Here is a 13,257-nt window from a genome sequence, read left to right on the forward strand (position 1 = left end):
TTATAGTCTTCCCTGCAAGAGGAAACGTTCTCTCCAGATGTCCTCTCGCAATACCTTTCATAATCGACCAAATCTAGACCCCCCTCTAGTTGCCTAGAAGAATACCGGGGAAGATCAAACAGAAAAAGGAATGACAGGCACAAAGAACTAAGCACTGCAGATAGCTCAGATTAATATAGGAAGTGCAGGGACGAAGTAAAAAAGGAAATAAGGAACTCAAAGAGAGGGCATGAAAAAAGATTGGCAAGTAAAGTTAAAGAAAAGCCAAAGATGTCCTACCAATATATTAATGGTACAAGGTTGGTTAAGGAAAAAGTAATTAAAGATGAAGAGAACTTGTGTGCAGAGGCTGTGAGAAGGGTTTTAAATGATATTTGTCTCCATGTTTATAAAGGAAAGAGATGATGCAGACTTAGTAGTCTAGGAGGAAGATTGTGAGATATTGGACGGGGTAATCATAAAGAGAGGGGAAATTCCCGAAGGCTGGGAACCCTTGAAATTTGATAAATTGCCAGAGTTAGATAGATTGTTTCTGAGGTTGCTGAAGGAGGTCAGGGAGAAAATAGCAGATGCTCTGAGGATGATTTTCCAATCCTCACTAAATACAGGGGAGGAACCTGAGGACTGGAGAAATGCAAACGGAGTTCCATTGTTGGATAAAAGGAAATGCCGAACAATTATAGGCCAGTTAGTCTTACATTGGTGGTGGGCAAATTAGTAGAATCGATCCTGAGAGATAGGATTAGCTGTCACGTAGAGAGGCATGGACCTGTCAGGGATGGTCAGCATGGATTTGTCAAAGGAAGGTCTTGCCTCACAAACTTGATTGAATTCTTCGAGCCTGCTCCGCCATTCATTTTGATCATAGCTGATCATCAAATTCAATGTCCTGATCCCTCTTTCCACCCATATCCCTTGTTCCCTTTAGCTCCAAGATCTATATCTAATTCCTTCTTGAAATCAGACAATGTTTTGGCCTCAACTACTTTCTGTGGTAGTGAATTCCACTCATTCACCACCCTCTGAGTGAAGAAATTTCTCCTCACCTCAGTTCTAAAAGGTTTACCCCTTTTCCTCAAACTATCACCCCCCAGTTCTGGACTCCCCCACCATCAGGAACATTCTTTCTGAATCTACCCTGTTTTGAGACGTTAAAGTCACAATACGAATGCATGTTGTTTGAACTAAAATATGTTTTAAAATTTTAAAAAGATGTTGCTACTAGACTGATGAAGTTATTATAGTTAAAAACCCTCGATACAATTCCTGACGCCACAATGCCTTTTTATAAGATCGGTAAAAGGAGCAGGAGTAGGCCATTTGGACCACTGAGCCAGCTCCACCATTCAATAGAGCAGGGCTGAACTGATTGTGAATTCCACTTTCTTGCATAACTCCATAACTCTTGACAAATCAAAAATCTGTATAACTTAGCCTTGAATCTATTCAATGACTGGGCCTCCACTGCTCTCTGGGGAAGAGAATTCCAAAATTTAACAACCCTTTGAGAGAAAAAAAAAAGCCTCATCATCTCCTCAACATCTCCATCACGGGGTGGCACAGTGGTTAACACAGCTACCTCACAGCGCCAGAGACCCAGGTTCAATTCCTGGTTTGCGTAACTGTGCAGAGTCTGCACGCCCTCCTCATGTCTACATAGATTTCCTCCGGGTGCTCTGGTTTCCTCCCATCGTCTGAAAGACGTGTTGGTTAGGTGCATTGGGCCATGCTAAATTCTCCCTCAGTGTGCCCCAACAGGCGCCAGAGTGTGACGACTAGGGGATTTTAACAGTAACTTCACCGTAGTGTTAAGTCTACTTGTGACACTAATACTTAAACTTAAAAAAATTTTTTAAATGGGAGATCACTTATTTTTAAACTGTGCCACCTAGTTCTCGACTGCCCCAGGAGGGTAAAGATTCTGCCAGCTTCTACCCTGTGTCATGCCCTCTCACAATCTGATACGTTTCAATAAGATCACCCCTCAGTCTTCTAAACTCCAATCACATACTTTCAACTGTTCCTCACAAGACAGCCCCTTCACCTCAGGAATCATCCCAGCCTACTGAACCTTCTCTGGACTGCTTCCAATGCAAGTATATTCCTCTCTAAGTAAGGAGACTAAAACTGTACACAGTACTCCAGGTGCACTCTCGCCAAGGCCTGTACAGTTGCAGTTATCCTTTCCTAATGAATATTCCATTCCTCCCCTCACAATAAATGTCAACATTCCATTTTCTGACTCACCCAGTTACGAGTCATTTTTAATGATTTCAGAGCAGTGGCCAGAATTTAACCGGCCCGCCCGCCAGGAGCAGGCGAGGAGCGGACAATGGGAAGGCCCGTTGATCTCAGGCAGGATTTAACGGTTTCCGGACGAGTGTGAGGCCGTAAAGTCCTGCCCACCGTCTTTCTTTTATTCTAGTGCGTGTGTGCATGTTTATTTTAAACCTTTTTTAGTTTAAAATTTTTACGACTCTCTAGTTCTGTACTTTTCATAGAATAATTTGATATTTTAAGGGGCACAGAATTAAAATACTTCCACTTAAAATAAAATCATTGCACCTTGCTGCAGATGTCTTCGTCCATGGATTAATACCTTCTTCTTCAGTTCTCTGCCTGAAGGCAGATCCAACCCAGAGCAGCGCAACCTCCACCCCGGGTAGGGCAAGGAAGTAGATCTGAATTCACCGCAGGGATCGAACATCGAATGAGCCATCGAGCCCCCCGCCAAGGCGTTACAATCTCTGTGGCACTATGTAGTCTTACATACAGTCATGAGTAGTGATGGGAGAGGGGCTTCAACTTTCTTTCCATCACACGGTCGATCAGGAATCTCTCCTACTGTTACTGCCTGTCATTGGCATAGTCAGAAGGATTTACAGGGGCAGCACGGTGGCACAGTGGTTAGCAAAGAACAAAGAAAATTACAGCACAGGAACAGGCCCTTTGATCCTCCAAGCCTGCACTGACCATGCTGCCCGTGTGAACTAAAATCCCCTACCCTTCCGGGGACCATATGCCTCTATTCCCATCCTATTCATGTATTCAGACGCCCCTTAAAAGTCACTATCGTATCTGCTTCCACTACCTCTCCCTGGCAGCGTGGTCCAGGCACCCAACACCCTCTGTGTAAAAAGCTTGTCTCGTACATCTCCTTTAACCCTTGCCCCTCGCACCTTAAAGCTATGCCCCCTAGTAATTGACTCTTCCACCCTGGGAAAAAGCTTCAGACTATCCACTCTGTCCATGCCCCTCATATTCTTGTAGACTTCTATCAGGTCGCCCCTCAACCTCCATAATTCCAGTGAGAACAAACTAAGTTTCTCCAAGCACTGCTGCCTCACAGCACCAGGGACCTGGGCTTGAATCACTGTGTGGAGTTCTCCCTGTTCTGCGTGGGTTTCCTCCGGGTGCTCTGGTTTCCTTCCACAGTCATGATGTGGAGATGCAGGCGTTGGACTGGGGTAAACACAGTAAGAAGTTTAACAACACCAGGTTAAATTCCAACAGGTTTATTTGGTAGCAAAAGCCACTTTTGCTACCAAATAAACCTGTTGGACTTTAACTTGGTGTTGTTAAACTTCTTACTGTGTTCCTTCGACAGTCCAAAGATGGATTAGGTGGATTGGCCATGCTAAATTGCCCCTTAACATCCCAGAATGCGTAGGCTGGGGGTATTAGCCATGGTAAGTGTGTGGGATTGTGTAGATAGAGCGGGAGTCCGTGCAGACCCGATGGCTGAATGGCCTCTTTCTGCACTGTGGGGATTCTATGTTGATACTCAATCTGTTTGGCCACATTATGCATGCACATTTCAAAGGCATTGCGTCCTGGAATGGGACTTGAACTTCAAGCTTCTGGCTCAGAGGCAGAGACTCTACCATCATGCCATGAGATCTCCTACAGATTAATGATATCATCCCCAAATTATTGACCCAGCTAAACAAAACACTTATAAATACTTTACACATTGTCCAAAAGGCTACAAAGTTAATTATTTTTGATTCACAGTTACTAATGCGGGCTAGCACAGCAACATTAAGATCTCATAAAATGGCACTGACTAGTTGGCCTTCTTTTGGAGTTGCTGGATAAGGGGTGAGGAGGACACAGGAACTTTGCCTTTCAACAGAGTGCCATGGAATCTTTCACTTTCACTTTCATGGCAGTTGCAACCTCAATAACACCTCACCTGAGAGATAGTAGTTTGGGCAATGCAACAGTCCCTCAGTGCTGCACTGCGATGTCAGTCTATGTATGATGTGCTCAAGTCTCCCAACTCTACTGCCTCCTTCTAAAGAGCCATAGACATGACTGGTCCAGTACACCCATCGTTTCAGCTTGACCTTGCTCATGGAACTTATTTCTTCCTATCTTGAGTCTGTATTTTCTTCCCTTCTGCATTCTTATCCCGCCTCCATCTGTGACTCGTCAACTAACCTTTGGCACTTTAACGCTATCCAATTTCTGAATCCAACCATCTCCATTTTATCATCTCCTGGGAGAGAAAGAGTTAACATTTTGAGTCCTTTGACTCTTTGTCAGAACAGGAATCAAAGGACTCGAAATGTTATCCCCTTCTGTTTGTCTCCAAGTAGCTGCTGGTAGACAAGGACAAAGAACAAAGAACAGTACAGCACAGGAACAGGCCCTTCAGCCCTCCAAGCGTGCGCCAATCATGATGCCTATCTAAGCTAAAACCATATGCACTTACAGAGTCCGTATCCTTCCATTCCCATCCTATTCATGTATTTATCTAGGTGCCCCATAAATGCTGCTATCGTACCTGCTCCCACTATCTCCCCAGGCAGCGCATTCCAGATATTCACCACCCTTTGTGTAAAAAACGTGGCTCGTACATCTCTAAACTGTTCCCCACGCATCTTAAAACTATGTCCCCTAGAACTTGACTTTTCTACCCGAGGAAAGAGCATCTGACTATCCACCCTGTCCATGCCATTCATAATCTTGTAAACCTCTAGCAGGTCATCCTTCAATGTCCGTCGTTCCAGTGGGAACAAACCGAGTTTATCCAACCTCTCCTCCTAGCTTTTACCCTGCAGACCAGGTAACATACTGGTAAACCTCTTCTGCACCCACTCCAAAGCATCCACATCCTTCTGGTAGTGTGGCGTCCAGAATTGTACCTGCTGAGTTTTTCTGGCATCCTCTGTTCTTGTTTCTGATTCCAGCATCTGCAGGATTTTGTTTATTTTTCTGTTTCATCAAGGGCAACTAGGGAGGGGCTATAAATGCTGGCTGGCCAGCGATGCCCATGTCCCACAAATAAATATTTTAAAAAGACGATGTCTGATCTCTTTACATCTCTGTCAACCTTTATGACCTTCTGGGTTCAGGACATTCTAACCTCTGCCTCATTTTTCTTTTGAAAACCAAGTGCTGGTAATGTTTCTACTTTGGTCATTTTCAGCTCATATTCTGTTGTACCATCATGCCTTTTGCGGTTTCATCTCTTCCTGCCTACAGCCCTTCAGAGGCCTCACCCTGCCTCTTTCCTGTTTTGACCTGAAACGTTAACTTTGTCTCTGTCCCCACAGCTGTGGCCCAACTCGCTGAGCACTTCCCAGCATGCTCTGTTTTTATTTCCAAGTAACTGATAAGCTTTAAGTGGAGAAAAACATGGGGGGAATTTTCCTGTCCCGTCCCACCTGCCACAGGAATTGTGGGGGGGGGGGGGGATTTGGGGGGCGGAACCATGCAAAGTTCAATTGACCTCAGGCAGGATTTTCCGGTTTTGGGGTGTGCGTGGCTGGAAAATCCCACCCCATGAGTGTAATTGAATTGGATTATTATTGTACCATGGGTTCAAAGTCTCCACTTGAATGGTGTTTTATTTCATTTGAAGGGAAATGTTTAGTTGTTTGGAGGTTTGTATCAGTCAAATGTATTGTATCTCGGTTCTAAATGATCTAAATCAGTTCTAAACAGGGAGGAATGGCCATCAATAGTGCTGCAATTGTCCATTTTGAGTGTACTGAAATATGCCCAAGCATTAGGAACTTGCTTGTTGGCCACGTTATTCAGACTGAATATTAATATTTTTATTCTAGCAATGCTCTCTCTTTAAATCTGCAGGTTTTTGAAGAAGTACCGCAAATACTGTTACATTTTGACAATTGGGCTGGATGGTCTCTGCTCTCTGTTCATTCCCATTCTGAGATCTTTCCCACTCCTTGTTCCCTATGCAGTTCTTTATGGATACTTTGATGGGGCTTATGTTGCTCTTATCCCAGTTGTAACCTCAGATATAGCAGGAAACGCTTTCCTCCCCTCTGCTCTGGGAATAGTTTACTTTATTCACGGGATACCTTACCTGATCGGACCACCAATAGCAGGTCAGTAATACATTACATTATCTATCCTTCTCTGTCTTTTGAGTCTCAAAGTCCTTGCCAATTAATTACCAAACCATGGCAAAGTGTTGTGTTTTTTTTGACTACAGGTAGGGCGAGGAGGCAGACCCCAAGTCTACCTCAGCCGGGATGGGAATTGAACCCGGTGCTGTTGCCGTTAATCATATCCAGCCGCTGCCCCCCCTCCCCCATAATCTCTTAAGGATCTTTTTATTGAAAGTGTATTTTGAATTTTTCACTGGTTTGATTTATTCATTATTCTGTTTCAGCTAGTACCAGTTAAACTGCACTCTTGTGATGGGCAGCAGTCCAATATAAAGATTCCACAGCTCTCATTTGAAGGTGCAATCACCCAGTTTAAGGCACGGTTTTTGCACTGAATTCTTACCCCTTAGCAGGATGGCAGTAAACGCACTGTGGAGCTATTAGGCCAATCATATATGGGCAATGAGTGACATAGACAAAGGAAGCTAAATGGACTCTTCCTGTGCTGCCAAACCTCCATTTTTTAAAAGTCATATAAAATATCTGGAATTAAGAGTCTACAAAAGGTCGTAAACGAAGCCCAATCCATCACACAAACCAGCCTCCCATCCATTGACTCTGTCTACACTTCCCGCTGCCTCGGCAAAGCAGCCAGCATAATTAAGGACCCCACGCACCCTGGACACTCTCTGTTCCACCTTCTTCCATCGGGAAAAAGATACAAAAGTCTGAGGTCACGTACCAACCAACTCAGGAACAGCTTCTTCCCTACTGCCATCAGATATTTGAATGGACCTACCTCACATTAAGTTGATCTTTCTCTACACCCTAGCTATGACTGTAACACTATATTCTGCACTCTCTCGTTTCCTTCTCTATGAACGGCATGCTAATACATGTAACAATAATAATTCGAATCAAATCAATTGTCGGAAAAACCCATCTGGTTCATTAATGTCCTTTAGAGAAGGAAATCTGCCATCCTTACCTGGCCTGACCTACACGTGACTCCGCAGCCATATCAATGTGGTTGACTCTCAACTGCCCTTGAGCAACTAGGGATGGGCAATAGATGCTGGCCAGCCAGAAATGCCCATGTTCCATGAATTAATAAAAAAAATGATAATTTTACGATTAACATATTTGCTATTCTCTGCCCAAAACTTTGATGCGTGTGCCAATCATTCCCCATGCTTCCAACATGGAGCCCATGTCCCAGAGGAACCTTTACCCAACAAGCTTCAGCCAAACTATTCATCACGACCACAAGTAGTGTATGATTGGGTGCAGAACTCTCTTTTGCAACAGTGACTGTTCCAAAAAGAGAGAGGGAGAGTGAGTACACTTTCAGTGCATTTTAACCACAGTCTCTCAAAAGCAATAACTGGCTGGGAATTTGACAGCTGACTCACTCGTGAGCTTGATGGTTTTAATAGTAGGAGGATTGTGTTATACTTCGGTAGGTTATTGCTGCCAGAACTGCTATCCAAACTGACTTGCATGTCTGACTTAGTTCCCACCTAAGCTTGCACCAGTTATATGGTCAGCATTACTGTTGGTGCCTGCACATGTTACATATGTCACGCCAACAGGGTGTGACAGTGGCTGTGGGAGTGGTAAATGCTTTTTGAAATGATTGTAATAGGGCGCCTGTAGCTAAGCACTGATTTTAATTCAGGAATCCTCTTTTCCCCTGCAGGTTGGTTGGTTGATACGACAGCAAGTTATACGGCAGCGTTCCTCGTCAGTGGGTTGTCCATGATAGTCAGTTCCATGTTGGTCATTTCTGCCGACTTGATAAGGAAATGCAGAAATTCAGTTGACCTTCAAACAGCCGTCATAGAGACAGAACCTGGCACTACAACGTTTCATACTGCAACACTTGATCCAATATAAAAAGAACAGTTCACAAAGCACTGTTATGATAAGAAAATACAAGCACAAAATCTCTGGCATTTAGAAAAGCCCTCAAAACATGGAAACATTATAAAATAGGCAATCTTTATACTTGAGCAGCTATTGGTAAATATTTTGTCAATTCTTTCAAGGCCAAAGTATTTTGATAAATGTATATATAATTGTTTTTAAAAAATCTTTTCAGTTCCCATTGACTTGCTGACTGCACCACCAACTACGCCTTTGATAACACCTATTTTTCAATTAAAAAGGGCCTATGTGTGGACATGTGACTCCTGTAAATGTATCTGATTTATTGATAGGTGATAGTCAGCATGGTTTTGTGGCAGGTAGGTCGTGCCTTACTAACCTTATTGAGTTTTTTGAGAAAGTGACCAAGGAGGTGGATGGGGGCAAGGCAGTGGACGTGGTATATATGGATTTTAGTAAGGCGTTTGATAAGGTTCACCATGGTAGGCTTCTGCAGAAAATGCAGATGTATGGGATTGGGGGTGATCTAGGAAATTGGATCAGGAATTGGCTAGCGGATAGGAAACAGAGGGTGGTGGTTGATAGTAAATATTCATCATGGAGTGCGGTTACAAGTGGTGTACCTCAGGGATCTGTTTTGGGGCCACTGCTGTTTGTAATATTTATTAATGATCTGGATGAGGGTATAGTTGGGTGGATTAGCAAATTTGCTGATGACACCAAAGTCGGTGGTGTGGTAGACAGTGAGGAAGGGTGTCGTAGTTTGCAGGAAGACTTAGACAGGTTGCAAAGTTGGGCCGAGAGGTGGCGGATGGAGTTTAATGCGGAGAAGTGTGAGGTAATTCACTTTGGTAGGAATAACAGATGTGTTGAGTATAGGGCTAACGGGAGGACTTTGAATAGTGTGGAGGAGCAGAGGGATCTAGGTGTATGTGTGCATAGATCCCTGAAAGTTGGGAATCAAGTAGATAAGGTTGTTAAGAAGGCATATGGTGTCTTGGCGTTTATTGGTAGGGGGATTGAATTTAGGAGTCGTAGCGTTATGTTGCAACTGTACACAACTCTGGTGCGGCCGCACTTGGAGTACTGTGTGCAGTTCTGGTCCCCACATTACAGGAAGGATGTGGAGGCTTTGGAGAGGGTGCAGAGGAGGTTTACCAGGATGTTGCCTGGTATGGAGGGGAGATCCTATGAGGAGAGGCTGAGGGATTTGGGATTGTTTTCGCTGGAAAGGCGGCGGCTAAGAGGGGATCTTATTGAAACATATAAGATGATTAGAGGTTTAGATAGGGTGGATAGTGATAGCCTTTTTCCTCTGATGGAGAAATCCAGCACGAGGGGGCATGGCTTTAAATTGAGGGGGGGTAGTTATAGAACCGATGTCAGGGGTAGGTTCTTTACCCAGAGGGTGGTGAGGGATTGGAATGCCCTGCCAGCATCAGTAGTAAATGCGCCTAGTTTGGGGGCGTTTAAGAGATCCGTAGATAGGTTCATGGACGAAAAGAAATTGGTTTAGGTTGGAGGGTCACAGTTTTTTTTTTTTTTAACTGGTCGGTGCAACATCGTGGGCCGAAGGGCCTGTTCTGCGCTGTAATGTTCTATGTTCTATGTTCTATGTTCTATAAGTGATCGTATATCTGTCCAGTATCAGTTTCAATTCTCATACCTCATGTTGATGCTGGGTCAGTGGAAATTTTTAAGACTGTGATCGATAGATTTTTGTTAGATTTGTTTATCAAGGGATATGGAGCTATTGTTTGTATAGATTTGAGGCATGATTGGCACTGTTGCCTCACAGTCCCAGGGAACCGGGTTCAATTCCGGCCTCGGGTCACTGTCTGTGTGGAGTTTGCACGTTCTCGCCGTGTCTGCGTGGGTTTCCTCCGGGTGCTCCGGTTTCCTCTCACACTCCAAAGATGTGCGGGTTAGGTGGATTGGCCATGCTAAATTGCCCCTTCGTTTCAGAGGAATTAGCAGGGTAAATATGTGGGGTTACAGGGAGAGGGTTTGAGTGGGATTCTGCACTGTAGGGATTCTGTGATTCTGTGACCAGTAAGAAGTCTCACAACACCAGGTTAAAGTCCAACAGGTTTATCTGGTAGCAAAAGCCACACTAACTTTCGGAGCGCTCGCTGCTCCTTCGTCAGGTCAGTGGGAGTCAGTGGGATTTAACTGGATGGACGGATAAGATGGAGGGACTGAAGACCTATCTATTCCTGTTCCAATACCAAAGCCTTCTGTGGATTGACTTGCTATGAATCAATTTGTGTTTGGCTTTTAAATTGCCTGTTCTGATTTACTTTTGGCAAGAACTTTAACTCGTTATGTATAATGTTAAAAAAAATGTAATACATACGGACCTCTGAGGCTTAGGGTGGAATCATACAAGCATGAAAAGGAAGAGCTTGATTCTTTTCTGTTAAGATGGTTGCAAGTTATTCCTGTTAGAGTAGGAGTATGATTTATTAGAACAGATCCAAGTGCTGCCTTTCTGGAATTTTTCAGAGTAACTTTTAATCTTGACTTTCACCTCAAGTGTGGTCTTTTGTAATGATGGAGAAAATAAGGCATCAGAATGCTGGAATGATAGAGCACAGAAAGAGGCCATTTCACCCATTATACGTATGGCCGATAGACTTATCCAAAAAATTCCACTCCCTTTCTCCTTCTCCATGCACAGTAGCCCCGCACTGTCGGCCTCCCAATCACTGGCCGGCTTCATTGCTCGATCGCTGCCCCCGCCCCACCCCCTCCCCCCACATCCCCAGACATGTCCGGGCCAGCCTTGACACCCCCCCCGTCCACCCCCGGCTTGTCTCAAACCTCGCCCCCCCAGCTGTCCTGATCCCCCCCCCCCCACCACCATCACCCCCCCCCCCCCCCCCCCCCCCGCCAACCCCGGCAGTCATGATCTTACACCTCCCTCACCCCACACCAGCAGCCCCGATTTCCCCTCCTCCCAGCAGACCCGACCCCCCACCCCGATCCCGGCCCCATCCCCTTGGCACAGCCCGATGCCGGGGCCTTGAGGGCCTCCCTTCACTTTAGCGGGTTCTGGCCACCGCGAGTGGGGAGCTGTTATAAAGCCCTCTGGAGTAAAACACTCTTGGTGAGGGGGAGACACTAATGGGCCCGGAGACCTCAGTGCCAGGCCCGCTAATGATATGCTAATAGTTATTTAAATAATTCATTCAGCACCGCACCGATTTCTAGCTTGGAGCTGGCGATGCCGGAAATCCGGAATCTCCGGCTGGAGATGCGCGGAGGCCATGGCGCCCAGCGGGAAGGCTGCTACATGGTCTCCGTTAATGTCTCCCGGCCCGCTGCGCTGCCACCCCAGGCTTCCTGAGTCACTGCTGTTTGGTCATGTTGAAGTGGATTGACGTCACAATCTTCCTGCTGTGCACATTTTGGTCTCATTAGGAGCACCCCAATACCCTCATTGGAAATAGGTGTGCATGCCGTGGGCACCGCTTGGGATGCCCAGGGCATTGTTCCTAAACAATGAGTGCTGGGCAGCTGAATGTTGTGGCAATACTGCAGAAAATTATCAGCTGATGGAATAAAACATGACGATGATTGAAATACACACAGATTTACTTATCATCTGTATTCAAGGAAGGACAGAGTGTGACATTTGAGGTGTCCACACTTCAGAGGACTAAAGCATTCACACTTCAAATGCTTATCTCCCATCCTGCAAGGACTGAATAATCAGTGTACAGCCAGAGTTTCTTGTTTTGCTTTCTGATTTACAATCTTTCATTGATCTGCTTTGATGGTGTTGGCTGGGAGAGGAATTTCCTGCTTTAGATATTCTCTTGCTGGCTCAGTTCAGGATTATTCCAAATCCATGCCGGGTATAAGCAGGTTAGCGATTTGAGTGACAATGCTAATTGTTAGCTGCTTGCACTGGGCATGGATTTTGGCAGGCCCACTAAGTATTTACTGTTCTAATTTAATGTTTTGCATTCCATAGAAACATAGAAACTAGAAGCAGGAGTAGGCCATTTGGCCCTTCGAGCTGCTCCACCATTCATTTTCATCATGACTGATCATCGAATTCAATATCCTGATTTCCCCCCCATATCCCTTGATCCCTTTAGCCCCAAGAGCTATATCTAATTTCTTCTTGAAATCAGACAACGTTTTGGACCCAACTACTTTCTATGGTAGTGAATTCTACACATTCACCACCCTCTGGGTGAAGAAATTTCTCCTCACCGCAGTTCTAAAAGGTTTACCCCTTATCCTCAATGTATGACCCCCAGTTCTGGACTCCCCCACCATTGGCTACATTCTTTCTGAATCTACCCTGTCTAATCCTGTTAGAATTGTATAAGTTTCTATGAGATACCCACTCATTCTTCTAAACTCCTGTGGATACAATCCTAACTGAGTTAGCCTCTCTTCATATGACAGACCTGCCATCCCAGGAATCAGCCTGGTAAACTTTCGCTGTACTCCCTATAAAGCAAGGACATCCTTCCATGGATAAGGACACCAAACCTGCACACAATACTCCAGATCTGGCCTCACCAATGCCTTATACAATTTCAACAAAACATCCCTATCCCTATACTCAAATCCTCTTGCTATGAAGGCCAATTTACCATTTGCCTTCTTTACTGCCTGCTGTACCTGTGCACTAACTTTCAGCGACTGATGCTCGAGGACTCCAAGGTCTCGCTGAGTATCCACCTCACTCAATTTACACTCATTCAAGTAATAATCTGTCTTCCCATTATTGCTACCAAAGTGGATAACCTCACATTTATCCACATTATACTGCATCTGCTATGCAGATACCCACACACTCAGCCTGTCCAAACCATGCTGAAGCATCTCTGCATCCTCCTTACAGCTCACTCTCCCACCCAACTTTGTATCATCTGCAAATTTGGAGATAATACATAGTTCCCTCTTCCAAATCATTAATATATAATGTGAACAGTTGGGGTCTGAGCACAGATCCCTGCGGAATCCCACTAGTCACTGACTGCTAATC

At 44.9% G+C, this 13,257-nt stretch overlaps 2 protein-coding genes across 3 annotated transcripts in view; one reads left to right on the forward strand and one right to left on the reverse strand.

Annotated features, from left to right (window-relative positions):
* LOC144500519 (monocarboxylate transporter 12-like) overlaps positions 1 to 8,556 on the forward strand; it is a 64,821-nt gene extending 56,265 nt beyond the window's left edge. The window contains exons 6-7 of one of the 2 annotated variants that reach the window (XM_078223563.1): positions 6,100 to 6,359; positions 8,062 to 8,556. In XM_078223563.1, coding sequence (XP_078079689.1) covers positions 6,100 to 6,359; positions 8,062 to 8,258 — 457 coding nt within the window. In that variant the 3' untranslated portion in view covers positions 8,259 to 8,556. The remainder of the gene's footprint in view (positions 1 to 6,099; positions 6,360 to 8,061) is intronic. The other variant, XM_078223564.1, reaches the window with a different exon arrangement.
* Positions 1 to 13,257, reverse strand: part of lipf (lipase, gastric) — a 911,257-nt gene that overhangs the window by 1,105 nt on the left and 896,895 nt on the right. The window lies entirely within an intron of this gene.

Source organism: Mustelus asterias, chromosome 11 (genome assembly GCF_964213995.1).
Source record: "Mustelus asterias chromosome 11, sMusAst1.hap1.1, whole genome shotgun sequence".
Taxonomy (NCBI): domain Eukaryota; kingdom Metazoa; phylum Chordata; class Chondrichthyes; order Carcharhiniformes; family Triakidae; genus Mustelus; species Mustelus asterias.